Source organism: Conger conger, chromosome 8 (genome assembly GCF_963514075.1).
Source record: "Conger conger chromosome 8, fConCon1.1, whole genome shotgun sequence".
In the NCBI taxonomy this organism is placed as follows: Eukaryota; Metazoa; Chordata; class Actinopteri; order Anguilliformes; family Congridae; genus Conger; species Conger conger.
In genome coordinates this window covers 19,338,180-19,365,788 of record NC_083767.1, presented here as the reverse complement: position 1 = coordinate 19,365,788, position 27,609 = coordinate 19,338,180, and the positions used below count along the sequence as shown (strand labels likewise).

General features: G+C 39.4%; 1 protein-coding gene across 3 annotated transcripts; it reads right to left on the bottom strand.

The window, feature by feature from the left end:
* Positions 1 to 3,782: 3,782 nt before the first annotated feature.
* pcdh10b (protocadherin 10b) lies at positions 3,783 to 18,039 on the bottom strand. 3 transcript variants are annotated; one of them, XM_061251686.1, is made up of 5 exons: positions 15,093 to 18,039; positions 14,176 to 14,234; positions 13,801 to 13,907; positions 7,239 to 7,538; positions 3,783 to 4,495 (listed from the first exon to the last, which is right to left on the bottom strand). In XM_061251686.1, exons 1-5 carry the CDS (start codon positions 17,589 to 17,591, stop codon positions 4,476 to 4,478), a joined length of 2,985 nt encoding a protein of 994 aa, XP_061107670.1. In that variant the 5' UTR covers positions 17,592 to 18,039; the 3' UTR covers positions 3,783 to 4,475. The 3 variants fall into 3 exon arrangements, with proteins under 3 accessions (XP_061107670.1, XP_061107671.1, XP_061107672.1); XM_061251687.1 differs by having other exon boundaries at positions 7,381 to 7,538; XM_061251688.1 differs by having other exon boundaries at positions 15,258 to 18,039.
* Positions 18,040 to 27,609: the final 9,570 nt, after the last annotated feature.

The following is a 27,609-nucleotide window of genomic DNA, read 5'->3' as shown; positions in this document are numbered from 1 at the left end:
TGACGGTAACCTGCCAAGCTGCTCCAGGCTCAGTGTCTGACAGAGTGGTATCTTGCAGGCGTTTGCCATTCCAGGCCATCAAAGAGCTCCCTGTTGGGAGGCACAAAGGGGGGTTGGGTGGTGTGGAGGGGGGAGGGAACACCTTGACAAAACCACCAGAGCCCTTGCCTGCCCCCCTCTTCAACCCCCCCCCCCCCACACACACACACACTCTTCCACCTCCCCCGGTGTGTCTTCATTCCGAGGTGCAGAACAAAGAACAGGAACAACAACAAAAAAGTGGCTTCTACACGGTAACAAATGGACGCCACAACATGCCAGCCCCAGGGGTGTTAAAAGAGAGAATGCCCCTCATGTCTTCACAAAGGTAACTTACCCATTCAGACACAAAGACTGTATAAAATAAGTAGATACAATTGTTTGGAACAAATGCAAGAACAGTTCATCTTAAATATTTATCTCAAAGTCCTTGCTTCATAGATGCCACAACATGCCAGACCCAGGGGTGTTAAAATGGAGAATGTCCCTCACGTCTTCAAGAGGATACCTAGCCCATTCAGACACAAGCACTATATAAAATAAAGGATTTTTTTTCTCTGAAAAAATGAAAGAAAAGTTTATCTTTTTAATAATTAACAGAAAAAAGTCCTTGCTTCACAGTATTCAGTGCTGTTCTGGCTATTTGCCAAGTGAAACAGTTACATTTCATGCTCAGACTCACACCATTGTCTGCTCCTGCTTATACCACCTGCTTCATTTCACAATAAGTCTCCTAATATATATTTCAAAAACTCCTTTAACTTCTCACAAATTGTGTGATTTTGTGGTGGGTAGTCACGAGAGACTTCACCATTGCATTAGCACACTTATCTGCAGCACTTGATAAAGTGCTGTCATAACGGCACTTTTAGGTGCCATGCGGAACACTCTAGAATAAGTTCAAACTCCACTTTCTTCTCTCTGAGAAGTTTGACTTTGAAGCTCTGAAATAGTTAACACATGCTCTGCAGTAACACCACCCATATCAGATTTCTTTTCTTCTCATTTTGAAACTTTAATGTTTGTTTTGGGAATTGCAAGTAATTCATTTTTCCCTTAAATTATCTCTCATTACACTTTAATGATTTCCTAATTTAGCTCCTCTTGTGCATTGTCGTATATGCAGAAAGCATTAGAATTTGTAGTTTGTGACAGAAATTAAGGTTGAGGTCATATAATAGGTTCATTTAGGGGGGGGAGTTTACATTAGAACTAGTACACCTAAATACTGCATTCATAGTAGAAATTGCATGTAAAGTTGCTGACAAAATGCATTGCTTTCAATACATAAATGTAAACCATGATTATATTCCGAACATGTTTCCCTGCATTTAGAGCAGCCAAAGGAAAGCAGGTTACCACAACATGGAGGAATCATTTCTTCAAAAGAAAGGCACATGCAATAATACAGGCCTAACTGCATCTCTGAAAACTAAAACCAAGCAACAACGGCACAATTTCAAAGCATTGTAGATAAAAATAGTGTGGTTAAATAATGGAGATGAAATTGATTAAATAGTTAAATAATTTGCTGTAGGTTGTTGAAATAGCTGCTGTAGGTTGTTGAAAAGCTATTTACCACAATCATCAAATTGGCCATGTTATTGATTACTGGCACATAATACAAACGATACATGGAAATAAAATTTTAAAAGCACTGATAAAGAATGTCAACATTCACTGTCCTATGACAAAGCCTCTTCATTGAATTTTAAACCCAAAATCTATTTTTCATGTAGAACCAGCCTGCTCACTCAATAAATTGGCAAATAACTGCTTCCCTACTTCACAGTCCAGAGTATATTTATTCAGTCTACACCACACATCATAACTGATTTTCTTTCTGTAATAGATGTGTGGCGTAAAGCTTTGATTATTTTGATTAAAATGACTGCTTTTATTAAGAAATCACATTTTCAAAAACCACATATGAACACTAATAACAGTGCATAAAGTAGGCAATAAAACAATCTGTAACAAATTGTCAGGACAATCATGATGATTGCAATGTATTGTACCATAAGAAAAAACATTAACAATAACATAAGCAATAACATTCTAGAATGTCTTGTGTGAGTGTATGTGCTTTTGTGCATGCACATGCAAGTGTGTGTGTGTGTGTGTGTGTGTGTGTGTGTGTGTGTGTGTCTGGCCCCCCAGGGCAATGATTCTCACATGAGGAAGTCATTTTGTTTAACTTCTTTTGTTGTTTTGGTTAAAACTGTCATGTAGTTGTAGAGCTGGCTCTATGTATAGGCAACATAGTCTGGGAGTCTGGAAGGCCAGATTGATTGAACATTTTTAAAAAGAGAAACACAGAGGAAAAGAGGGAGAGACAAAGTAATCAACATATTCTTTACTATGCTTTGTAGCTACTATAAAGCATATCTATTTCTATTAGCCTTAAATTGATGGCATAGTAGACCTGGAAGACAGTATTTGCACCCTGATGGTGTACCACTGTTTATGGGTCCTGTTTGACCCATTACAACAGGAAGGTTAAACAGAGAATGTGGTATTTTTCACCAGACCATTAAGAAAAATCGGAAACCAATAATATGTCTTGCATTTTAATTTCTTTTTTCTACTTCAGCTACACCATATGTTACACATATATCTGTACCCTCAACTCTAAATTTCACCTAAGGAAAAATGTTTCTTTTTATGCAACAGCAGATGCATTAAGGCAATATCACATGAAAGGGCATACGATTTTGGCACTTCATATTAATATCACAGAATTGAATAATTAAGATAATGTGGGGCCAATATAAACCTGCAGCACAGTTTGCTGTTTGCCTTCAAAATATATAGTCACCAAAATGAAGATTTATTCCTTGAGAAAGGACCTGGGGACACCAAGCAAACTATTCAGACAATATATCATTTTCAAGCAGAGTGATTCTGCCCTGTTTCCTTCATATTCAATTATTATTAATAGGTTATTATTTTTGTAATAATACATGTAAATGCTTTTTGTAATTAATTAATTTATACTCTGCATCTGGGACACACAAGCACAGCACTCACACTCACAACATACTGCCTGCTACCTACAATAGCCTACCGAGAGCAATGTCAGGCTAGCGGGATCCTGCCTTGTACCTCACATGGTGCATGGTTAACTTCTAAAACAATTATTTCTGAATCGTGGACATGAGGAATGTAGAATGTAAAAACAAAAATAGCGTCACTGTTCAATGAAAAAATGATTGGTTTGTAGAATGAGTTTTTCAGGTAAACGCTCTGTATGTGCAGGAGCTGTTAGGATCCATAATATGTTTGAGTAAACCGCCCAGTACATAACCACTTGCCTTATGAGAAAAATAAAAAGAGAAAAAAAACATGAGCCAAAACGTTTTTGCATTTTCCTGTTTATTAACCAACTCCTGGCATTTAGCTTGTGTGTGTTTTATGTATGTATACCTTTGATATTTAGCTTCTTTTTTAAATTGACCATTTTTGGTTACAATAACACAGAATTACCATGGATTCAAATCTAAATTACTTTCTTTTATTTATAGACATGAATGTCAATATTCAAAGTGAAAAAAAATAACATAAATAAAAAATAAAAATAATAAACTTGGTGGGAGTGGAAATAAGGCCTTCCATTTAAAAACCCACTGTAATGTCACAAGCCATCCGCAGCACTTAACGTCAGTTTATGAAATTCTATGGTGAATAAGAAACTGACCAATGGATACCACACTTTCAGAAAAGTATATGTATATATAGATAGATTTATATAGATAGATTCATATTTATTAAGAAGCTTTAAAATAGTACAGTAAACACTTTGCACACATGATATAAACTACAGAATTAGATTTGTCTCTAATTACTTTGTGGGCCAATGCTGTCCTGACCCAAAGTGTGGAAAAAAAGCTTTTTTTTGTTGTTTTCATTTTTGAAAAAAAAAGAAAACAAAAAAAACAAAAAAAACAAAAAATGACCACAATCTTCCTTATAAAGTTGGAATAGATTTTGGGAAACACCTGACCACACAAACAGAATATAAAACAGTCAAGTCTAAAACAGTGATATTGCATTTATAATGCACAAATACTTCCTGTACAATTGGCTTCTCGGTGTGAATATAAACAACTAAAGGGCTCAGTGAAGTTAGAGGACCTACATAGTGCTGTAAACAGGCACACACAGATCAGAGAGGTGTGGCCCACCTCGACAGTTTTGTTTCTTGTTTTTGTCTTTTGTTAAATTTTGTCTTCCGTTATAGTTCCATCTCAACTCATTTCTCAGACCTGCTGAGAGCGGTTAGGTCCTTCGCTGCAGCCATCGTTTTTTTCTCTGTCCCCCCAAGGAAGAAAAATCCAAAGGTAAGGTAGGGTAATGATGCTGAAACGGATGCCTTTGTTTGTCGGTCGACTATTGTGCAAATTCATGCTGTCTCAGGTATGTCCACGCGAAAGGAACTAGCAAATCCTTTTCCGTGCTGTAAGCAGAAAAAAAAAAAAGCAATGTTTGAAATTAAGTTTGTCTGACAACTGAGCAGTTTGTTTCTGTGGAGTTATAGACGAGTTATCCAAATGGGTACATTCATGGTTTGGGAAAGGATGCTTCAGTAAATCCCTCTCTCAGCTTCATTACGTTAAAACTGTACACATGAAGGCACTCTGTTATATTAGTCAAATAGCATGCAGGGTAATGTTTAAATTATTACCTTTGGGAAATTAACATAGAAAGTGCATGCTTTGTTCATTAAGGCCGGCAACAATGGTAAATCATTTAAATTGGCTGTAGATCACTACAAACATTGTACAAAGTCCAATCCCCCTCCATTCTGATATGACTCTATCGTTACATTCTTCATAACCCACCCCCCTCCGCCCACCCATAATTTGGATTTCTACATCCTATGTTCACATTTACGTACACAAAGCTGTGTGCGGCCTGGCGATAGTGTGTTGGTGCGGTCGCAGTCTGCCTGAAATTAACGTCTTTTTATTTAATGAAGGCTACAGCTCATTATTTTGCGAAAGAGGCAGATCTTAAACAGCGCAGTTAAAACAGGTGTTTAGTGCTTTATATATCTTCACTGCGTGTGGTGATATCCATGTATCAGCTGTCATGTAAAAGCGTATCCAGTGCAGGACAAAATGTGTAGTTACGTATTCCAGCAGTGGTAGCAGCTATTCTTGTTTGAATAAAATGTGAGATGTAATGTTGCAATGACCTTCACTATTGCCGAGATATACTGGGAACGTGTGGATGTACCAGTACATCTTTTATTTCTCCCAGAAGCGTAAATATTTGTATGGCTGGGTGTTTTTGACAGAAGTCACATGGGATTTCCTATTTTTTGGCAGTCCCTTTAAATCTCCATTTGTTTTCCGCAATTGTTTTGGAGGATTACTAATCAAAACAAACACATGCTCTTTCCGTGATGGACAAAAGTGATTAAAAGCAGCATATCATTGCATTTAGCCTACTCATATTTTAACTTGGGTCAAGACTGATTTTCTTAAACTTCAGTTTTTTCAATATTTTCTGTGACAAACACCAACCATTAATTATTGCCTGGCTGCAATCATTAATAATGAATTAATATTATTTGAAATTATGAAATTATATTATTAATAATCTGGTTGATTATTTCTTGCTCTGGAGGGTGAAATAGTGTGCTTCTTGTTACAAAGATTATTTCAGCGAATCTTCGAAGCCTATATCTGTGTCTCTGTCTTCTGCCTCGGTTTACGCCTGCTCTTTAGAGGTCGAGGAATTTCACCCACATTTCGACCCTCGTTAATTGCGTGAACTTTTGTAAATTCAGCGGAATACATAATCAGCCACACTTATAATATCTCCACCCTTTATTTGTGCAATCCACTCTTAAATGCGTATGTATTAAGGACAGAAGCGCATCTTACTGTGATTCGAGTAGATCACACGCCCACTGCGGTTCTAGCCCCGTGCGCCAGTTTGATACAGCTGCAATCATTGCAAAAGGCTTAGTGCATCAGGCCCCGAGTCTACCGATTGTATCGACTCAGTCATCAATAAAGGCAGGGTGAATAGAGATCAAAGTCTGTGGGAAATGGCTTTTATTTTGGGAAAACTTCCGTTGAGAATATTTCCACTTCCCCGAGTTCCAATTAAACCATTAGACCATTGTAACAGGTTTAATGCATACCCAAGTGTGCTTTGTCTTCAACTTCTGAGTAACTAAGTCAACAAATGGGCAAACCTAATGGGCCAGAGTTAGGTGATACTTCTTTGTAGCCAAAGATTGCTTCAGATTTTACATTTTTGGGAACAGAGTGTGCAAGTGCAGCATTGCATGAAAGTCATGGACAATCATGCATTTTATTTGGTTTATATTAACTGTTACTAAAATTAGCTTTACAATAATGTTATATGCATGAGGCATATATTATTTTTATCTGCAGCAGTAATTTTCTGCACTGTTACAGCAAGTACAGAAACCTATATTATTTAAATGTTCATACTGTTATTATCTGAGCTGAAAGCAAGCCAAGTGTTAACAATGGGTGCCATGGCCAGGTCAAAAATATCTATTACACGTTGGGTAAAATAAGTTTATTATTCTTTGTTTAAATTCTGTTTAAGTCCCAAAATTAAACAAATCAGTGAGTAAATGTCACATATATTTCTAAAAATGAAGCCAGATGGAATTTGGCAATCATTTGATGTAAAAGCCCCAAGCTTCACTTTTAAATGGCAGAGATAAGATGGGCCTTCAGCAGCAATGCAAATTGCATAGTGCCATCAATTTTTAAAAATATATAAGCGATTTGTAAGTCACCATGGGTAAAGCTAACAAAATAGGTATGGCAAATTTTTCATAAAACAACATCAAGTTTGGTGGAATTGGAAGTGGTGATGAAGTATTTAATGTCAATGAAAAGTCACAACACACATTTTTTGGTGTCAACTGTTCTAGTCTAGATTAATCACACACGCTACAGCCAATTTAAATCAGTTGCCAGTATTAAATGCACAAAACAGTGGAGGAGAAGATTCACAGGCAATGGAAATTTAAAGACAAAAAAACAAAGGAGGCATTTTTAGAAGAAAAAAATCAAGGCATTATTAGTATCAGAGACAAAATGAAAGGAATGGATTGCAGTGAAAAGAATTTAATGGCACTTCCAGCCATTTTTGGATTTTAGTCTGGTCGGTATCGGATCGAAGTTAGCAGCTAAGAAAATACTCACACAAATAGGGAGGTTTGTAAGGCGCGCGTGTGCTAGGCAGAAGTGCATCAAACTCTTTCCTCTCTAGGGTGCCGTGATGTGACTTCTCTTTGCCAAAGGTGGAGAATGATCTGTCCCCAGTTTGTTCTGGAGTTTCAAATACCTCAGTGTCGGGCACAGAGTCCATCCCTGGGACATGCAGATTGCTACGGTAATCTGCGGCCTGACGACCGTCTGATGGCACAAATGAGGGCATCCAACATCTGTCGGAGTGCCCGAGGGCTTTGCACTCTTCTGTGCAATTTGAAAAAAGATCAGCGCCTAGAACGACAGGACACAGAGAAAAATCCATGAGGACAGGGTACACTTCCAAAGATATCCGTTGACAATAAAGCGGAGACCTTTTATCATTTTTGTTTAACATGGTCGCTTGGTGTAGTGACTCCCCCTGTCACTCTACAATGTATACATTATTCTTATCCATGCTTAATGACAAATGTGTAATTTACAGAACAGGAATATGTACTATTGCAAACAATGTATTTCTATTCTTATTTCGGTTTTTGTTCAATTATTTTTGTGAACATTTGTGGATAAATACAATAAAATACAATAAATACAAACACAAATAAATATTTAAATTGGCACAATGTGAAAAATGAGAGCCTGAGAGCAAAAAAACTAATACTCCAGCTTCTCACATAGTTTGTGGAACTGGCTTGGACAGATTTGAAGTTGAGTCAAGACACCAAGAGCACATGTGAAGATGCACTTGTGAAGATGCCCACGTGAAGACGCCAAATATCCAAACACTAATTCCTTGTGGCAGGAGCTATTCTGCTAAAGATCAAAAGGGGTAGCTGGACGAATCTGTCCCGCTGATAAACCTTGTATCATCTGTCTTGGGAAGCTTTTCTGATCAGAAGGATTAAAGGTCACACCTCACTACTTATTATAGAGATGTCAAGTAGGTCTTTTTATTACAAAGATATAAAATGGGGCTTTGGGGAAAATCTGAAGTTTGGAATTAAGTAAAAAACAAGAATAATAATAATAATATTAATAAGAAGAAGAAGAAGAAGAAGAAGAAGAAGAAGAAGAAGAACTCCTTCCTTGACTGCTTTCTACTACATACTATGTTCATTTTACAATACATTTATAATACATATATTTATCCTGCAGTGAAATGCACTAACCATTGTGTCATTTTTGGTCACCATGGTACTTAGTACTTTATCTCGCAATAAAATGCATATGCTAATTCAGAAACATGGATCGCCAAGTTCCAAACAATCCCCCAATGTCTCAAATCCTAGCAATCTCCAATGACAACAAATTTGCTTGAACTGAAAAAAATTTGTTGACTGAATATTGATAATACTGATTGCGTTGAAACTTATAAATAAAAACATAACATGACTAATGGACATATTATTTCAGTTTCGTCCCAAAGATTCAAAGAGCAAATGATTTTTCAGATGTAAAATGGCCCCATTATGTGCCAAACACTGGCAGTAGATGAGTTGAGTGATACATAGCACAGTTATTATTATTTTTATTATTATTAATATTATTATTATTATTATTATTATTATTATTATTATTATTACTACTACTACTACTACTACTACTACTATTATTATAATTAATTATATTATTATTTTATTATTATTATTATTATTATTTGTATTATTATTATTTGTATTATTATTATTTGTATTATTATTATTGGTGTGGCTGTTGTTGGTGTGGCTGCAACATTGCTCACCGGTCAGTAAGATCAGTTACCTGTAAAACAGCTGGCTAGCTCATGTTGTCTCAAATTGAGATTTGTGTAAACTTTCACCTTCTCAAGATGTGAACCGATGAAAGAAAACTGCCTGACTCTAACTGGCACTCCACAGCAGTCAGCCAGGCTTCCCCAGGTTGCTCTTGCATCTATTCCTCCCAACAACACACCTGATTCCCACCAGGCAACCATCACTAAGAGATGTACACTCACTGAGCACTTATTAGACTAGGTATTTATTAGACTTATTTTTTAGACTTCTACTGCTGTAGCCTATCCACTTAGAGTTATGATGCGTTGTGTGTTCAGAGGTGCTCTTCTGCATACTACTGTTGTAATGTGTGGTTATTTGCATTACTGTAACCTTCCTGTCACCTTTGACCAGTCTGGCCATTCTCCTCTGACCTCTCTCATTAACAAGGTGTTTCTGTCTGCAGAACTGCTGCTCACTGGATTTTTTTGCACCATTCTTTGCAAACTCTAGGGATTAGTATGTGAAAATCCCAGGAAATCAGCAGTTTCTGAGATACTCAAACCACCCTGTCTGCCACCAACAATCATTCTACGGTCAAAGTCACTTCGATCACATTTTTCCCCTATCCTGATGGTTGATATGAACATTAACTGAGGCTCCTGACCCCTATCTACATGATTGTATGCATTGCACTGCTGCCACACAATTGGCTGATTAGATAATCACATGAATAAGCAGATAGAATATAAAAATGTTCCTAATGAAGTGCTCGGTAAGTGTATCTGTTCCAGTCAGCACTATCTCTTTTATAGTGCTGTCACCCACACAGTGTGAAATCTTGCAGGTGAGTTCCTCGGAAAAGTGCAAGTGCTATGGTGCCCCCTTTGTAAACGGCACACTGCCGACAAAATAAATAATTCTTCTTTCCAGGTAATGAGACACTGTAAGTTAAGCACATATAAACTGTGCCTTTTTGCAGCTGAATATTACAGCTATATGTTTAACTAACTAATGAAGGAGTTATTTAAAAGGCCTGCCTCTTGTTATTTAATGTTTTCATTGAGTAATAGTATAGTATAATGGTTAAGGGGCTGGACTTTTTTCCACCACAGGAACATTTTCAGGAACTTATTGGGGAACTCAGGAACTAAAGCCCTTTTCAACCACGGCCAATTTAGATTCCTGGGGGATGGTTACTTCTCCCTTTATTCCCTGCTCTTGAGGTAGTACTTTTTTCAGGTACCAGGAAATATAGGTTGGAGTTATCAGTTTTGTACACTGCAGATTCGTCAACCACAAACTTCCTGTGAACCAACTGCCATTTTTAAAAGCCTGGTAGAACTTATTTTCAAATTTGAAAGAAATTAGTTTAGGACAGATTACAAAACTACAAATATAAATTGACATGATCACCAATAAGTACCCTTTTACTTGCAACAGCATATATTTATACAATATGGCCAATAACGTTAGTGCTGCCATAATTAAATGTAATATGTACAGATTATAGATGAATAGCCGGTTCTCTTGGGCCACTGGTGATTCATGGCATAACGTTTCACTCAAAATAAATGAGATATGTGTCCCGAATGCACATAAATCATGTACAGTGCACAGAGATTTCTTTGTAGCAAACATTAACACATTTGACATGCTTTAAGTGGTGCATCAATAATAACGCCAGAGGTATAGCTACAGGAAATAAAATCTAATCTCATAGCTATAACATAGCTATAAAATGACATCTATGACTTTAGTGCAATGTGGTGCAAGCTATGATCAGTGTAGAGAATATCCAGGTCAGAGGGAATTTGCGTCGGCAAACAGAAAGGTACCGAAAGATTGCTTTGCATTTAGCTGAAGTTGGCAAAGATCACAGCTAAACAATGCCAGAAAAAGAAATCTGAAGAACTGCCATGGCAGACAGACCAGTAAGACAGTTCTTGACCACAGGTTCTGGAGGTGCGGTGGGAAAGCAAACACAAACAAACTCCTTACTTCCTGCAATGGATAGTTCCTGCCTGCGTTTAGATCCTGCAACCCGTTGGAAAAGGGCCTTTAGAGGTTGTGGGTTCAGGTCTCAAGTAGGGACAATGCCTACCCTTGTAGCCTTGAGCAAGGTGGGTAAACTCAATTGCTTGAGGAAATAGCCTACTTTGTAAATCTGGGGTGTCCAAACATATATTATTGTACTTATCAAGGTCTTGGTTGAAGACTATGGCTGGTCAATTAGCTGAATCGGGTGTCCTCATTAAAACAAAAACCTGCACCCACATTGGTCCTTTTCAGATAAAAATTGGGCCACCCTCGCTGTAAATCCATTATACGTAAAACAGTGAGATATGCAAGGTGCTTTGGATAAAAAAAATTCTTAATTGAAATGGAAAAAAGAAAAGGTCTATTTCTCTAGTTAGTACCTTTGAAATGCTCATGGGGTGAATGTGCGCTAAGTGCTCCGTCGTTCCCCCCTCCCCTCCCAAAGAGGAGCCTGACTACGAGCCAAAAATGTGATGGGTAAGGGTGTTAACCAGCCTTTTTCCATATTCCAAAACGTCAGGTTAAGGCCTGTTCATCACAGCTATTTCAGAGTACAGTCAACAGGTCTGCCAGCTTGCTGGACTGAAGCAGAACGCAGTGGTGTAGATGCAAAAACTAATTCCCCTTAAAACGGTTTCTTTTAAAATTCAGTGCAAAAAAAAAAATCAAGCATCACAGGCCCAAACCTTGATAATAACCTTCATTTGATAATTGGCATGCAGAGGTCTGAAAACAAATTACTGAGCAGTGAGCTGTGCAGTGCTGCGCTAACGTGAACTGCAGATGAAATGCAGGGACGGCCTACAAAGACCACATACAGTCACTCCTCTTCGAGTAACAGTCGACTAACAGTGCCTGGTGCATTTGCCAACTGCTGTCTGTATGTAACACAGGAATGCCATTAAAAACTGAAAATTAACTGTCAAAAAATAAATTGTGTATAAATGTAATACAATCTTAGATGGAGAGAAAATCGAAATTAAAGAGATGGACAAACACATTTTTTTCCACACAAATTATATCCTAACTAGAAAGAGCCATGTTGTTTTGAGGAATGAACCAACTGTAAGTGAGCTTAAAGTGTTGTTTAGCACCAGCACATATAAACACACTAAATTTAACCAGCAAAGCCAATGTAACATACTAAAAATGTATTCCCTTAGATTTCCCACAATGCACCATAATGGTTAGATTAGATTCCACAATTAGCCTTCAACAAAGGTAGAAATATGCTAAGAAGAAAATGTGCTCTATTATGCAAAAATATACACAGACATACACATTATTTCTGTTATGTTAGGTTAGCTATCTAGGTTAGCTATATAGCAATTTTACATTAGAACACCTTTTGCAAATTCCACCCATTGTCCACAGTTATATATATATGGGAAGAGTGGATCTGATTGGGACTCTCAGCAGTACTGCCTGTCAATCCACAGAACCTAGTCGAAGTTTTGCTTCATTGTTGCAACATGGTTGGTGCTAGCTGATTAAAATGAGATAAATATGCATTTTAACATGTGACTATGTAACACAGAGTCTGCACATATCACTAATTCATAATCCACTCATACCTTGGATATTAAATTAATGCATTAAACGTCAAACCCAACTGCCATACATTAGCAATGGAGAGAAAATTGTGATAGTATGTTGAGAGAGAGAGAGATAGAGAAAAAGAAAGAAAGTGTGCATGTGTGTGTGAATAAATTACGTTTTTAAAAAGAACCAGCATATCATCACTTGTGTGAAATGATAAATGTGAGGAATGTGGGTGGGAAGGGCATGGCAGGGACATGGATGGTACAAAGTGTATGAATTTCCAATTTTCCCGTTGTGTTTCAAGCACAGCACATCACGCCATCAATGGTAAGTCAGTTTCATTCTAAATTCAGTTCTATTCCTCAAGTAGTGATTGGCTAATGTCCACCCAGGAAGGCCTCATTAAAACTGCATATTTATAAACAGTGGAATTCAATTAGCTGTGCAGGTCAGGGGTGCTTTTGTTTGGTAAGTGTTGCCAATTTAAATTGTGATGAAGACCCTGTCTGACAATAAAATTGCATCTTTAACTCTTCGACCTTGGAATATTTACTGTCCAGTTCATTTTTACAAGAGGCATGATCACATCAGTAATATTTCAGTGGGCAATGTGTTAGGTAGACCTGTACACCAGTTTGTTAATGCAAATATTGCAGCAGCATGGTTAAGAGGTTCAGCTGTTGTTTAGATCAAATGTCAGAATGGGGACGAAATGTGATCTAAGTCACTTGACTGTGAAATTATTGTTGGTGCCACACAGGGTGGTTTGCATATATCAAACTGCTGATCTCCTGGGATTTTTGACACAAAACAGTATCTAGAGAATTGTGTGAAAAAACAAGAATCATCGAGTGAGCAAAAATGCACTGTTAATGAGAGAGGTCAGAGGAGAAGGGTCAGACTGGTCGAAGCTGACAGGAAGATGACAGTAACGCAAATAACCATGCAGAGAGTTAAACTCGAATTCCATAATGATTTCCGAACGCACGCCTTGCAAATTGCTGTCCTTTCAGCACCACACTCCGGTGAACGGTAAGAAATTCCGGAATATACTGCCCTCTGACCGCAAACTGCAACATAATCCGTGGTTCAAATTTCCAACACAACCACGTCTCCAATAAACCCAGCAACAAAAAGCTATCGCGGAAAAACGAGACTTTGTATCTGTATGGAGAACCAAATCGAGTCCCTTCAAACAAGAGAACCACACCGTATCAATCGATAATCACATAAGCACTCACCAGACGAATGACCTCGATTGGTGGCGTCGTGGTCGCTGTCTCCTTGTTCACTGTCGCCGTGTCCACTGTCTTTGGAACTCACAATATCTGCTTCCTGGAAAGCAGAACTGAAAAAAGGCGAGGTTGAATTGAAACTGGATATTCACCAGGAAAAAAAAAAAAACATTAAAAAAAATAAATGAATAAATAATCAATTTGGCGTCGTACTATATGTGATACTATATACAAATATAATTTGTACAGTATGTGATATTGTATTTGCTTATTATTTTATTTGCTTACGTACTTACTGGAGTGATAAGGAGAGGGGAGGAGGGAGTGGGGGGAGCATTTTTTAGTCGGTCACTGGATAACACTAAAGTCATGCACCCTTACCTGTTAACGCGGCGCGGTCTGTCAACGAGGTAACTGAGTTCCGCTCGCTGGTGTTTTGTCTAAAAGAAACACATCCTTTTCAACATGCAAACGAATATAAATCTATAGAGTGTAATAGCACAGCGAACAAAACTGATAATAATGCTACAAACACAATTACTTATCCACTGGAGTAGATTAAGGCAAATAGCCTACATGCCAACGTTCAGAAAACTGTAACGTGTTCACTGGTATAATCGCTATGGCTTAATTTATCTCTTCGCTTGGGAACCACCGAAACAGCACGGGTTAAATACGATTACGTGATGAACGGATTCATTCAAATACTTATTTTAAAGGCCAATCTTTGTTCTGGCGGTCGTCTGCAAGACTGTGCTAAGCATACTTAATCTGCATTCATAGGACGAGAGTGCCCTTGCGCATGCAACAAAATTAATTGACATGTTTATGTCAAATAAGCAAAAACAATTATATTATTATTATGTACTACAAGCAGAAATAATAATAATAATAATAATAATAATAATAATAATAATAATAATAATAATAATAATAATAATAATAATCATCATCATCATCATCATAATCGTTACTATCATCAACATCCTCATAGTTTTGGCTGCATTGCTTTGCGTAATTTCATCCTAATCTCAAAACGGTGATGCATGGTGTGTGAACAAAATAAAGCAACAGCATCGCTCGTACAATTTCTAGAGAGGCAGGGGTGTCAATGTTCAATTATTAAAAAATACAAACCAAACCTGTACTCGGAGTGCTAATTGCAAAGAATTATGGTAATACACAAACGAATGCATTTATGCAAAGGCAACATTTATTGTGAATCTAATGACACTATCAATTACGCATATTTCTGATAATTCAGCGCATGCCATGTAGAGGTATATCAAGATTCTTACCTCGTTTGATAAAATGCTGCCGTTAGATATGATGTCAGGCTGCTGGTCTGTATAACCTGTCACTATGGCTCCACAGGGATTGTGGTCAGTGTCTGTGCTCCTAGCGGGACTACACGGCTTTAGGAACATGAGATCAGTTTTTGCCGATTCCGGGGTGAGACATACCTGGTAGCAATAGTTCTGGTTTTGATGGTGGGAACCGAAGCTCCCTGATTCCTCAACCGGGACCTGTGCGGAGCTGGTGACATTAGCGCTCTGCACCAGCATTATATCTGACTTGCTAAGCTTTTTCTTTCGGGCTCGCGCCTGCCTGCTACAGCACGAGCTGCAGCACAAGCAACAGTCGCTGGCCAGGCATGTGTAAATGTTCAGCTTTTTGTCCTTTTGACATCTAATGGCGAGGACAATCATCGCCAAAAGAAAGATGAACGACACTGAACCCAGTGCAATGATGAGAATTAGAGTCAAATCGAGCGAGTTTTCTTTTGCTTTAGATGAACCCCGGTCACCACTGTGGCCCTCGACAATGCTGTCGACCAGCATGACGATAACGCTGGCCGTAGAGGACAGGGGTGGCTGTCCGTGATCCATCACCTCAATCAACAAGTCGTAAAGTTGGTGAGGGTCTCTTTTGGTTGATACTCTCCTCGCAGTTCTTAATTCACCAGTCCTCCAATCCATGCGAAACATCCCATTTTCGTTTCCTTTTTGTATACGGTAAGACAGGCGGGCGTTCTCGCCGTCGTCCGGATCCATGGCAACAATGCGGGTCACCAAGTATCCAGGTTCCGCGGATCTTGGCAAGGGTTGCTTTGCTGTGCCATTTTTGCCAAGAGGGGCTATGACTGATGGGGGGTTATCGTTTTGGTCCACTATAATTACGTTGACTGTGGCATTGGACCATAATTCTGGGCTTCCAGAGTCCTTCGCTTGAACCATAAAGCTAAAATCTTTTAATTGTTCGTAATCAAATGACCTCAGGGCATAAAGATATCCGTTTTCGGAGTTGATTGAAACATAGGTAGAAACGGACATCCCCTGAATTGCGCACTCCATTATGGAGTAAGAAATGTAAGCATTTTGTCCGATGTCTGGATCTAAAGCGCTCACGGCGTAAATATAAGCACCCGGCACATTGTTTTCAGTCACATATACATCATAAATAGGTTGAGTAAAAATTGGTGCATTGTCATTTTCATCCGACACTTGTACTTTAATGGACTTACTTGAAGCAAGAGAAGGAATACCTTTATCTCTGGCAATTACCGTGATTGTGTACGAATCGGCGTTCTCTCTGTCCAAAGGTCCATCAGTAACAATTGTGTAATAATTCCTAAATGACGATTTGAGCTTGAAAGGTACGTCTCCGAGGATTTCGCAGTGAATCTGTCCGTTTTCCCCAGAGTCTTTGTCGGTTACACTGAGCAATGCAATCACAGTGCCGGGGGCGGCATTTTCGCTTACCGACTCGGTCACGGTGCTGAAGCTGATCTCGGGAGCATTGTCGTTCACATCTATCACTTTGAGCAGAACTTTACAGTGAGCAGGGACTGCGTTGGGTCCGAGGTCTTTTGCCTGCACGTATATTTGATACATGCTGCTCTCCTCGTAGTCCACCTCCCCGCTCACTTCAAGCCTGCCGGTCCGGGCGTCAATATTAAACAGTTCCTTTACTCTAGGAGCGATGTGATTACTGAAAGAATACAAAATTTCGCCGTTCTGACCCTCGTCCATATCCGTGGCGTTAAGCTGAATTACTAGTGTGCCCACAGGGGAATTTTCAGGCATACTCACGGTATATACTGACTGGTCAAATACTGGGACGTTATCGTTGGAGTCGAGCACCTTAACCACAAGCAGCGCAGTACCAGTCCTTTGAGGCAAGCCGCCATCTACCGCTGTCAGTACGTACCTGTGCACCGCTTGCTGCTCCCTGTCAAGTGGCTTTTCGAGCACCAGTTCGGCGAACTTGTTTCCATCTCCCTGCGTTTGCACGTCGAGGTAAAAATAGCTGTTTGTGGTGATCTCGTAAGTGCGCAGCGCATTGGTGCCAACGTCTGGGTCGAAGGCGCTCTCCAGCGGAAAGCGGGTTCCGATGGTGGCACTTTCTGAAATTTCTACGGTAATGTCAGTCTCAGGAAAGCTTGGTGGATTGTCATTGATATCCACGATTTCAATTTCAACGCGGAAAAGCTCCAATGGGTTTTCTAAAAACACCTCCAAGTGCAGAAGGCAAGTGGCACTCTGTTTGCAGATCAGCTCCCTGTCGATTTTTTCATTCACAAAAAGCACCCCGTTCTCCAAATTCACTTCCAAATATGGAGTCCTCGAGCTGGGCACTGTTTGGAACCTCCGTGCTGAAAGTTTTGTTATGTCCAAGCCCAAATCCTCGGCAATATTCCCCACAAAGGTCCCATGGTCCTGTTCCTCCGGAACAGAATAGCGTATCTGGGAGACCACCCCATCCAAGAAACAGAGCAGAACGAATAGCACAATCATCTCAGATAAGAAGAGCACTTGTGTTTTATTCCTTCAGACTTGAACTGACATTTCCCACCATCTTAGTCCGTAGAAAGACGAAAAGTAAGGCTTCTCTGACCACGAACGTGTCCCCTTTGGTCTTATCAACCGAAAACCATTCTGTTGTCTTGATTAATGTAGCCGTTTGATCCTCGACTGTTAATTTGTAAGCTTTGGTTTTAGATACGTCACTGCAATATAGGAATTCGATACATCCCTACGAAAAATACAGTTCATAAATAAAGTAACTATTTCCAGTAAATATACCTACATAGCTGAGGGGAAAAAAACTCAGTTACACTTATTCGCGCAATTCGTATTTTGCTGTTTAGATTTATTTCCAATCGCAAAAGTCTAATAATGTCTTTTCAAATGTATTTTACTTTATGCATTTATATAATCTCCCTGTCCCACGAACAGACCCAATGATCTCATCTGGCAGACTTCTGAACGCCAAGTACCCAGCCTTTCTGGTTTTGCGCAGCGCTCTCCTCCTACCAGCCAATGACAGCCATCGACACCCACAGAGGTTACACCTCATTGGGTACTTGTAACGTCAACGTGAGCTCGTCGGGGATCTTAAAAAGACGCCGTTTAACATCCTTGCAAGTTGCAAATCATTGCCTTGCCTGTCTGGTGAAAGAGTTAATCGGCAATAGGAGACGTGGCACAAAGAGATGCACAAGTTGTAAAGCCACGGTCTATCGCTTTGTTAAGTGAGTACCTTGATATTGCCATAACCGAACATGTACTCGAACAACATGTTTATGCATACGTCTTTGATTATACCTTACTGAATACTTATTCTGTATTGTTTTTAAACGTTTGGAGCTGACAAGGCGAATCACTCTTGTGGTGCCAACTTTAGAGAAGCCAGCATCTACACAGAATTGTACATTTTACTACATTGCTGCTCCCGAGTCAGGCAAAAATGAATGCAAATAAATATGTATAATCGTTCTCCGTTCCAACTGAACTGTCCTTAAATCAGTTGATATTCGTGGTTCGTGCTAAAGCGGAACATCCAGTTTCAAGATGGGTGTAGCCTACAGTAGATAGCTACGCGTAAGGTGTTTATCAGTTCATGACATACATGGATATGTACAACACCGTCCACTGTGAACTGCAAAATAATGTTGCACGCGCAATGGGGTGGAGCAGTTGTACATTAACATGCACATGCGTGTGTGTGTGTGGTGAAAAAAAATGTTATGGTTTCAACTGTAATCCATGTTAGCGTTTTAGGCTATAGTTCAAAATGAAGAACAACAGGCAGTTGTCATCGGATTAGTTGCTACAGGTAACTGTAAAATAAACATGCTTAGGTTTGGTGACATATTTAAACAATATAAAGCTAAGAAGACTTCTCAAATGTAATTGATTGCACAAATTACTCTTGACATTCACCATCCAGGCAAAGCTGACAGTACGGTAATTACATTTTCTATTTTAAACTGGCTAGTCCATTACAAAGCAGAGTGCGATTATTTAGAAAGTGAAGCTGTGATCAATAATCAGAAGACCGGGTTCCCTTCGTGAATATTAATGCAGCGGCCTTGTTTTATACAGATGGATGCAAAGAACCAAGACTGCAGCCTAGTTGTTGGGTGGCCATTTACTGTACACGGGAAAGGGAGAAAGTGTGACTGTTTTCCGCTTGGGTCACTCATTTGCTCTCTATCTCCCTCTCTCTTCCTCTCCATCTCTACAGCCACAGCTGAGCTTAGTAACACTTGGAAGCTTGTTGAAAATATTTAGTATTTCCCAGAATTGTAGGCTACACGCGCCCCCTAGCGATTAGAAAAAGATAAGACCGGCACCCGCACATTAACCCGTTCATTCCTTCTTGATGGCGCGCACCGCGCAGGACTTCTTTCAGAAAGGTGATGTGTATTCATACACGTCGTGCTCACTAATGTGTTTATGGGAGAGATTTCCCCCCGCCCCGGAGTATCAAACGGAATGTTTTTGTTCAATGGCATTATGGTGATGAAGGACACTAGACGAACAGGGCTACTCTGCTTCCTTTACACTGTATGTTCTGGACCACATTCTCAGATAGCCGACCCTCGGTTTTGGCTAGGAGTGACAAAATAGCTTCCGGGTTCAATGTAAAAGGAACAGGTCAATGGAGATAAATACGTCTATAATGATTTCAGTTTGTATGTATTTGCACACACACACACACACACACACACACACACACACACACATAGAGAGAGAGGGAAAGAGAGAGAGAGAGAGAGAGAGAGAGAGAGAGAGAGAGAGAGAGTAAAATTAATGTAACTAATACACTTCATGATTAGATGCCTTTAGTACTCTGATATAATGTATTTGATGGAACAGAGTAGGTTCATCATGTTTGAATAAGTAGTTTAAAAAGAATCCAAAACAAATGGATGAGCAAAAAGCATAAGAATTGTCTACATTGTATTGTGGTCATAAATGTATGTAGCCTTGTTAATATATAGTCCATAAAAAGGGGAGATATAAAGTAGGTGATTGTAGGCTCGCAGAGTACAAGAGCTCCCTCTAGTGAGTACTAATGGCACTATATTTGAATTATCTCTTTATATGTCCTTATACACTCACTGAGCACTTTATTAGGTATTTATTAGACTTTTAAATGTATTTTTATTTTGGTTTTCTTTGACGCATTGTGTGTTCAGAGATGCTCTTCTGCATACCACTGTTGTAATGTGTGGTTATTTGTGTTACTTTCACCTCCCTGTCAGCTTTGACCAGTCTGGCCCATCTCCTCTGACCTCTCTCATTAACAATGCATTTTTGCCTGCAGAACTGCTGCTCACTGGATGTTTTTTGTTTTTCGCATTATTCTCTGCAAATTCTAGAGACTATTGTGCGTGAAAATGCCAGTAGATCAGACCACGGTCAAAGACACTTCGATCAAATTTCTTCCCCATTCTGACATTTGGTCTGAAAAACAGCTGAACCTCTTGTCCATGTTGGCATGCTTGTATGCATTTAGTTGCTGCCACATGATTGGCTGATGAAATATTTGCATTAACAAGCTGGTGTACCGGTTTACCTAATAAAATGCTTGGTATATCACCAAAAGGGACAATGGTTGATAAACAAAAACACATTGTACTTACTGATATAAACAGCTGATTGCAAATACATGTGGAGAATCATATATTTTCTCCAGAAAAATAACCATCAAACTGATAAAATGTATATAATATATTCTCCATTACAGAGTCTGTTGTTCTATGTAGTCTTCTTGAAGTTTGTGCATGTTCAGATCACAACACCAGTCCTGCAATCTTAATTTGAATGAAGTTCCTTTCACAGCGGTTTCCCTGGATGTCTCCCATGGCAGAATGGGGAAACAGGCAAGACAAAATTAACGATTACCATTAACAGTGTCTTAGTCAGCCTGTAATCACCCTGACACAGAAACACAGATGATACGAAACAGTCAATCATGTGCAGAGGTTTTTTTATGTCTGAGAAAAAAGAGCAAAGAAAATCTATAAATTAATGGAATCACTGTTGAGCTTAAATGGTATTTAGGTATTTTGTAGAAAAGTAGGATAATCAAGCAAGGAAACGGTAGCTAGCTGCAAGTGCAACATTCCATATTAATGCCCACTTCAGACTTATTGAAGTTATTTGGCTCCAGAAAATGTATATGTGGCATTCTGACAAGTACTGAAGCAAAACCATGTGCTATTTTATTACAAGGGCAATTGAGTGAAACAATCGCATTCTTAAGAATATAATCTGAGGTAAAACTATAAATGGATTGTTTTATATGACTGTGATTGGGGTTTCATTGTATTCACTGAGGTCCATTGATTGAAGTCTTTGTCAAATACCAAACCCACATCAACAAGTCAAACACATTCCAAAATTTCATATGCTATGTATTATTCAAAATTATTTATAAGCACACTGAATAATAATACTATATTTTGGGAATTGTATTTCTATGGATCTGTGATATAAGATTGGGTCAAGTTGATGAAAATGCTCTCTATTGTGGAGCCAAAGGTGTTTTCACTGTGTTCCTCGGAAATTTTCAAAGGAAGTTCTCTGTTTAGACATAGGCATCGTAAAGTTGTTGTCAAATGTCGAGCTTTTTGGCCATAGAATCGCAAGAACAGTTTTTGCCCAAGCGGAACAGTCTCAGCGTGCGTATTGAAAATGCCACAGTTTCGAAAAAATGCTGTATTGTTTTATGAAAGCCTAAGAAACTATACACCGTTGGAAACATGATGTCATTAGCTAAAATGTCGTTACTTCAATACTATACCACTAGTCAGTTCTAGGCTCAGCTGAAGTTATACTGTATTTTTTGCTCACGGATGGGGATCCTGCCTTTGCTGTGTGAACGGATTACCGATACTGGTCAGATAAGCTTGTACGTGGGCTCTTCCTGTTCCAGCGAGCCTAAATAAGATGTAGTTAATAGCATTGCTATGAAGTTTTGTAGAAGTCTGCAGCGGCGAAACAGAAAACAATGATAATTCCTCCAGAGAAATTCTAAGCAAACAATGACTGTTTCTCCAACATTTTTAGAATTGCATTGTTATGCATTTGGTTTGCTGGACCCTTGCCGTGAAAAGGACAATGACATTACCTTATTTCGTGTAGTATATGGATTTCCAAAATGCAGGGAATGCAAGGTCCCCCCATGCTTGTTTTGCCACCCACGTTACAAAATAAGGAACTGTTCTCACTAAAGCAATGGCATTTTAAGATTATACAGATTGAACCATGAGTTTTAACACTTTCAAACTGTATGTCCTGTTACCATAGTGATTAAAAAAAGGAATGAACACAAACAAACCACACCGGCCCAGGCCAGTGAGACCGAAGGTGTTAATGTAACAATACACTGTCTTGTCACTGCTTGAGAACTGAGTATGATGGCATTTGAATACTGATCCTTGAGTGATTTCGATTCTATGGGCCGGTTTAACAGACGCAGAATAAGCTTAGTCCTGGACAAAATAGTTTTGTACAGAGAAACTCCATTCAAAATTGAATTTAGTCTAGCGCTTGGCTTAAGCTGTTCCTGTGAATCTGGCAATATATGTTCCAGAAGCTACCAAAACGGGCCTCAAATAATTATATTTTAAGAGAACAAAAGAAAAAAAAAAAGCACATAATTTAAATGTTTTATGCCTGTATGCAGCACACCCAGTAAATATTTTACTCCTTTAAGCAGGAACTGTTCTGAACTCTAGCAGAGCAGGCCACTTCAGTCTAATGCCTCGTGTTCTGCACCCTGGGGAAGCACAGTCCATACTGGCTCCACATCGGCCCCAATGCACCAGATGCTTTTAGGAGCCACTCTCGGCTTTTGACTGACATGGAACTGATGGGCCAATTGCATGGGGGGGGGGGGGGGGGGGTGCAATTGTTTTAATTCAGATATTTCTTTATTTCTTTTACAAGAAGATACCAGTGGAAATTGCATGCCTAATATTGGACTTCACATCCAGCAGACATATGGCTTTCAAAATAAGCACAGTTGGCAGACATTCGACACTGTGCGGTTCGCTTCTCTGGCACCTTACGAAACAGAATTACGGCAGACATTACTGGAAATGGACGCGTTTTTTGCACAGAAGTGGAGCCTACAAGCCCACAAGTCTCCAGTACTTCCTGTGCAGGGCCACACACTCAATGACCTTAAAGCGGAATGCCCCACTGTTTAGTGTGCGTTATGCACAATCATTACTAATTCAGTCGTCTGACGTACATTAAACTGAGTTTTGGTAGCATTTTTCAGCCTTGCTTAATAATGGTGGAAAGGTGTCAGCAACAATGTGACAGGCATTCACTCACTTTGAGCTTTAAAAAAGCCTGGTGTTTTGTGGAACATTTATTATTTGCATTTGAGCACCATATGATGATATGCCAGAGAAGAGCTGGCTCAGATCAATGTACTGACTACTGACCCAGCACTGATCATATCAATGGTGTTAATATTCCAATGCAATAACTGACAACATCATGCTGTGGGTCACGGTATGGTACGGCACACACCCTGGATTTCTCATTTTCCATTTCTCATTTCCAATGGAACCATTTTATACTGCCAACATAAACGATAGAAAAGGCAGGTCTCCAAATAATATCAGCACTGAAAAATATATTATTGTGGTAAATTGGAAAGGGGTTGATCCATGTTTCATGCCAGCGCGGCTAACATACAGTCGCGAGCTAGCTTATAAATGTCTCCAAAATGACACCAAAGAGACTTTTTCAATATACAATTCATACCGCTTGGAAGTGCTCAAGTGGAAATGGCAAAAAGTTTCAAAATACTGTTTCAAAACTGCTACTGCTATTTCATGACTAAAATAGGCAATATGTGCCTGTTCTGATGATTGCATGGTCTGGTGATTGCAGCCTCACAAAACTACTATGTTATGTCTGTCTATAATAAGTTATGCATAGTTGTAAAATCGGTGGCACGGATGGTGCAGTGGGTAGCACTGCCGCCTCACAGCAAGGAATCCCCGTCGGCTGGGGCCTTTCTGTGTGGAGTTTGCATGTTCTCCCCGTGTTCACATGGGTTTCCTCTGGGTACTCCGGTTTCCTCCCACAGTCCAAAGACAGCAGGTTAGGCTGATTGGAGAGTCTAAATTGCCCGTAGGTATGAGTGTGTGAGTGAATGGTGTGTGTGCCCTGTGATGGACTGGCGACCTGTCCCGGGTGTATTCCTGCCTTTCGCCCAATGTATGCTGGGATAGGCTCCAGCCCCCCTGCCACCCTGTTCAGGATAAGCGGGTTAAGATAATGGCTGGATGGATAGTTGTAAAATCAGTGCCCCTTCTCATTTTGACCATATTGACCAAATAGGGCTACCAGTAAGTGAGAAGCAGTATTGATGCCAGTCCCAAGCAGATGCTAACCCTAAATTCTGTTGTTAGCAGGTAAAGGCTAAAGCTACTAGAGTACTTTACTAGTTAGTCAAGCAAGTCAAGACATTTAGCATGCAAGACATTCAGCATGCAAGCAAACAGTGAGTGAGTCCACTGGGGATGCACAGTGTGATTACTGTTCGAATAATAATAAACAGGGGAACAATTTATCACTTGTCGACTTTATGTGAAGCTTTAATTAATTACAGTAAGAAGACAAGGTCAGTGTTTCAACAGTCTTGTACCTGCCAAGAGGCCAAAGATCAATAGTATGGAAATGCTTAGAGAGTTTGAAAAGTTAATACAAACTAGGCTAAAGCCAAGCACATCCTTTATGTATACGGCACAGTGCCTTCCTTTTTTCTGCGTGCATGTGTATGCACGTGTGAGGGGATTTTGTTGATAATGTTGTGAACATGTAGGTCTCATTTATTTTCCCTTTTTGACTCTATGCAATAAAGGAGACCTAAAAACTCTCTTCCTTTCTTTTGCTCCCATTTTATCATGCTCTCCCTTTCTCTGGAACTACCCCCCCCCCCCCCCCACCCCCCTAATTTTTGGATAATGACAAGTATGTTGTGTCATACAGTATATTGGTTGACATGCTGTACATGATGGAGTACACAATTCATACTACCTCTTGAAAATAGTACTTTTACAATTATGCTTATTATTCATCAATTTTGGCTGAACACAGAATGAACAGAACAGAAGAAATTCACAGAGATGTTAAACACCCATCAGTGAAGTCAACCGTTACTGTCTTTCAAATGACAGCCATTTTGTATATGCCGCCCAGAAATTATGCTGGTTGTTTGTCATAATTGATCAAAATCATTTCACAGTCCAAGTACATGAAGCAGGTTACTTCAATACTTTTTAGCAATGATTTTGTGAAACCAATAAATAAATAAAAATCAAGTGGCTTTGAATCAAACAAATTCAGTCTATGAAAGAAACTAAATCATGTGTTACACCGCTTTTATTTCTTTGCTGGATTTGAGGCTGGAGGACGTAAATCATGAGAGCGAGAGAGACAGAGAGAGAGAAAGAGAGAGAAGTGGGAAAAGGTAAGTCAACCACTGGCATCAGCTGCTGGCAGGTTATATAAATCAGATACAAATAGCCCATAAAATGTGCATTTCAGAAATTAAGCCGCTTTTTGGTACAGAAAATGTGTAGGTCTCTTTTCAGAAAGGCTAGAGAAGGTGTGCACTCACAAATGGGATTCCTTCCAAAAACAATTTGAAAGGTCTCCTCATAATGATTTATAATGGGCTGTATGATATGAAGTTTACTTTTTCATATCGTATACCTGCTATTATGAAATGAAATATGAATATGAGATGCAGGTCATAATTTAAACATTAAGTCATTTTTCAACTGCTACTACAGCATCATGAACTGTTCTGCAGATGTGGTGTCCACTAAGATATCCAAACTTGATACAAGGAAATGCAGTCAGGGCATTGATAATGTTACAAAGTACTATTTCTATTTCAAATAACTTCTTGTACTACTGCAAGGAATCTATGACCAATGACCATAACCAGGCTCATCATATGATCCTTTCAGATGCTCTGCCAAGCTTTTACCACTGTCTCCTTCAGTTGTTGTGAGTTCATTTTCCTTTTGAGCAAGTGAAATGCATGTTCAATGGGGTTTAAATCATGAGAATGAGCTACATCAAACACTTCCCCATTTACTTGGTTAAGCTTTTTTGTTGTTCTTGGTCATTTTTACTGCACGATAAACATCCGTTTGGTGGCATTTGTCTGAAAGTTGGTGGACAGTATGTTTCTGTACACTTCTGCTGTCATTCTGTTGCTGCCATGACATCACACTACCTTCACCATGCTTGACAAATTTAGTATGCAGTCTCCAGAACAGTCCCTCTCTTTTCCCTTAATTTTCACTCTGTCCATTGTTATCAAAACTCATCAGGCTCTTCTTTTTTTTGTTTTTTTGTTTTTTTTCAAATTTCAATGTCGCCTTTCTGGTTTTGATGCTGCTGATGAGGGTTTTACATGTGGATGCGTAGTCTGTAATTTGCTACCCTCAATATTCTACACACAGTGTCCTCCAGTTGTTAGTTTCTTCTTTAGGACACTCCAAAATAGTTGATTTTTGAAAGAAAAAATGTTTTTCTTTTTTTTCTTAGTTTCTTTTCTCCTAAGAATAGCTGTCTTGGTTGTCACACTCACTTCTATGGCTGTCATCTGCAGTTTTCTTGCATCTTTTAGCTTACAAAGTAGACTGTTTAAATGTCTCCAAAGGATATAATGCTCTGATACTCACAGTTTTCCATTTATACATACAGTGGCTTCAGAAATATTCAGACCGCTTCATTTATTGCACACTTCATTGTGTTTTGATTTAATTTGAAATGGATAAAATAGCCATTTTTTCCCATCAATCTGCACTCAATAACCCTTCATGACAAAGCGAAAACACGTTTTTAGAAATCTTTGGAAGCAATTACAACCTTGAGTCTTCATCGGTAAGTCCCGACAATACCTGGACTTGGGCATTTTATCCCATTCTTCCTGGCAGATGCTCTCAAGCTCCGTCAGTTTGAGTCTGTGAACGGCCTCTCCACAGATGTTCTATGGGGTTTAAGTCTGAGCTTTGGCTGGGCCACTCAAGGACAGTCAGAGACTCCAGCACTGTCTAGGCTGTATGCTTCGGTCATTGTCACGCTGAAAGGTGAACCGTCGCCCCAGTCTGAGGTCGTGTGCACTCTGGAGCTCTTCTTCAAGGAGCTATTGCATTCATCCTTCTCTCAATTCTGACCAGTTTACCTGTCCCGGCTGCTAAGAAGCACCCCCATAGCATGACGCCTCCACCACAGCAGCATCATTCCACAGTACCTATGATGAGCAGAGCTGGTGTCATTGCATGCTGGCAGACACAGTGCTTGGAGCTCTGCACAGAGTCCCATCAGACCAGACAATCTTTTTGTCATGCTCTCAGAGTCCAAGCTGGCTGTCATATGCCTTTCCCTTAAGAGTGGCTTCCATCTAGTCACTCTACCATAAAGGCCTGCTTGATGGAGTGCTGCAGAGGACTCCTGAAACTCTGTTAAAGTGACCGCT

What these genes read in the sequence shown, in the direction of transcription:
- pcdh10b (XM_061251686.1), bottom strand. Translation starts at nt 17,591, where the DNA reads ATGATTGTGCTATTCGTTCTGCTCTGTTTCTTGGATGGGGTGGTCTCC. An exon ending in CAATCGAGGTCATTCGTCTG is followed by an intron (nt 7,539 to 13,800) that starts GTGAGTGCTTAT and finishes CTGTCGTTCTAG; the next exon opens with GCGCTGATCTTTTTTCAAAT. An exon ending in TTACAAACCTCCCTATTTGT is followed by an intron (nt 4,496 to 7,238) that starts GTGAGTATTTTC and finishes TTCTGCTTACAG; the next exon opens with CACGGAAAAGGATTTGCTAG.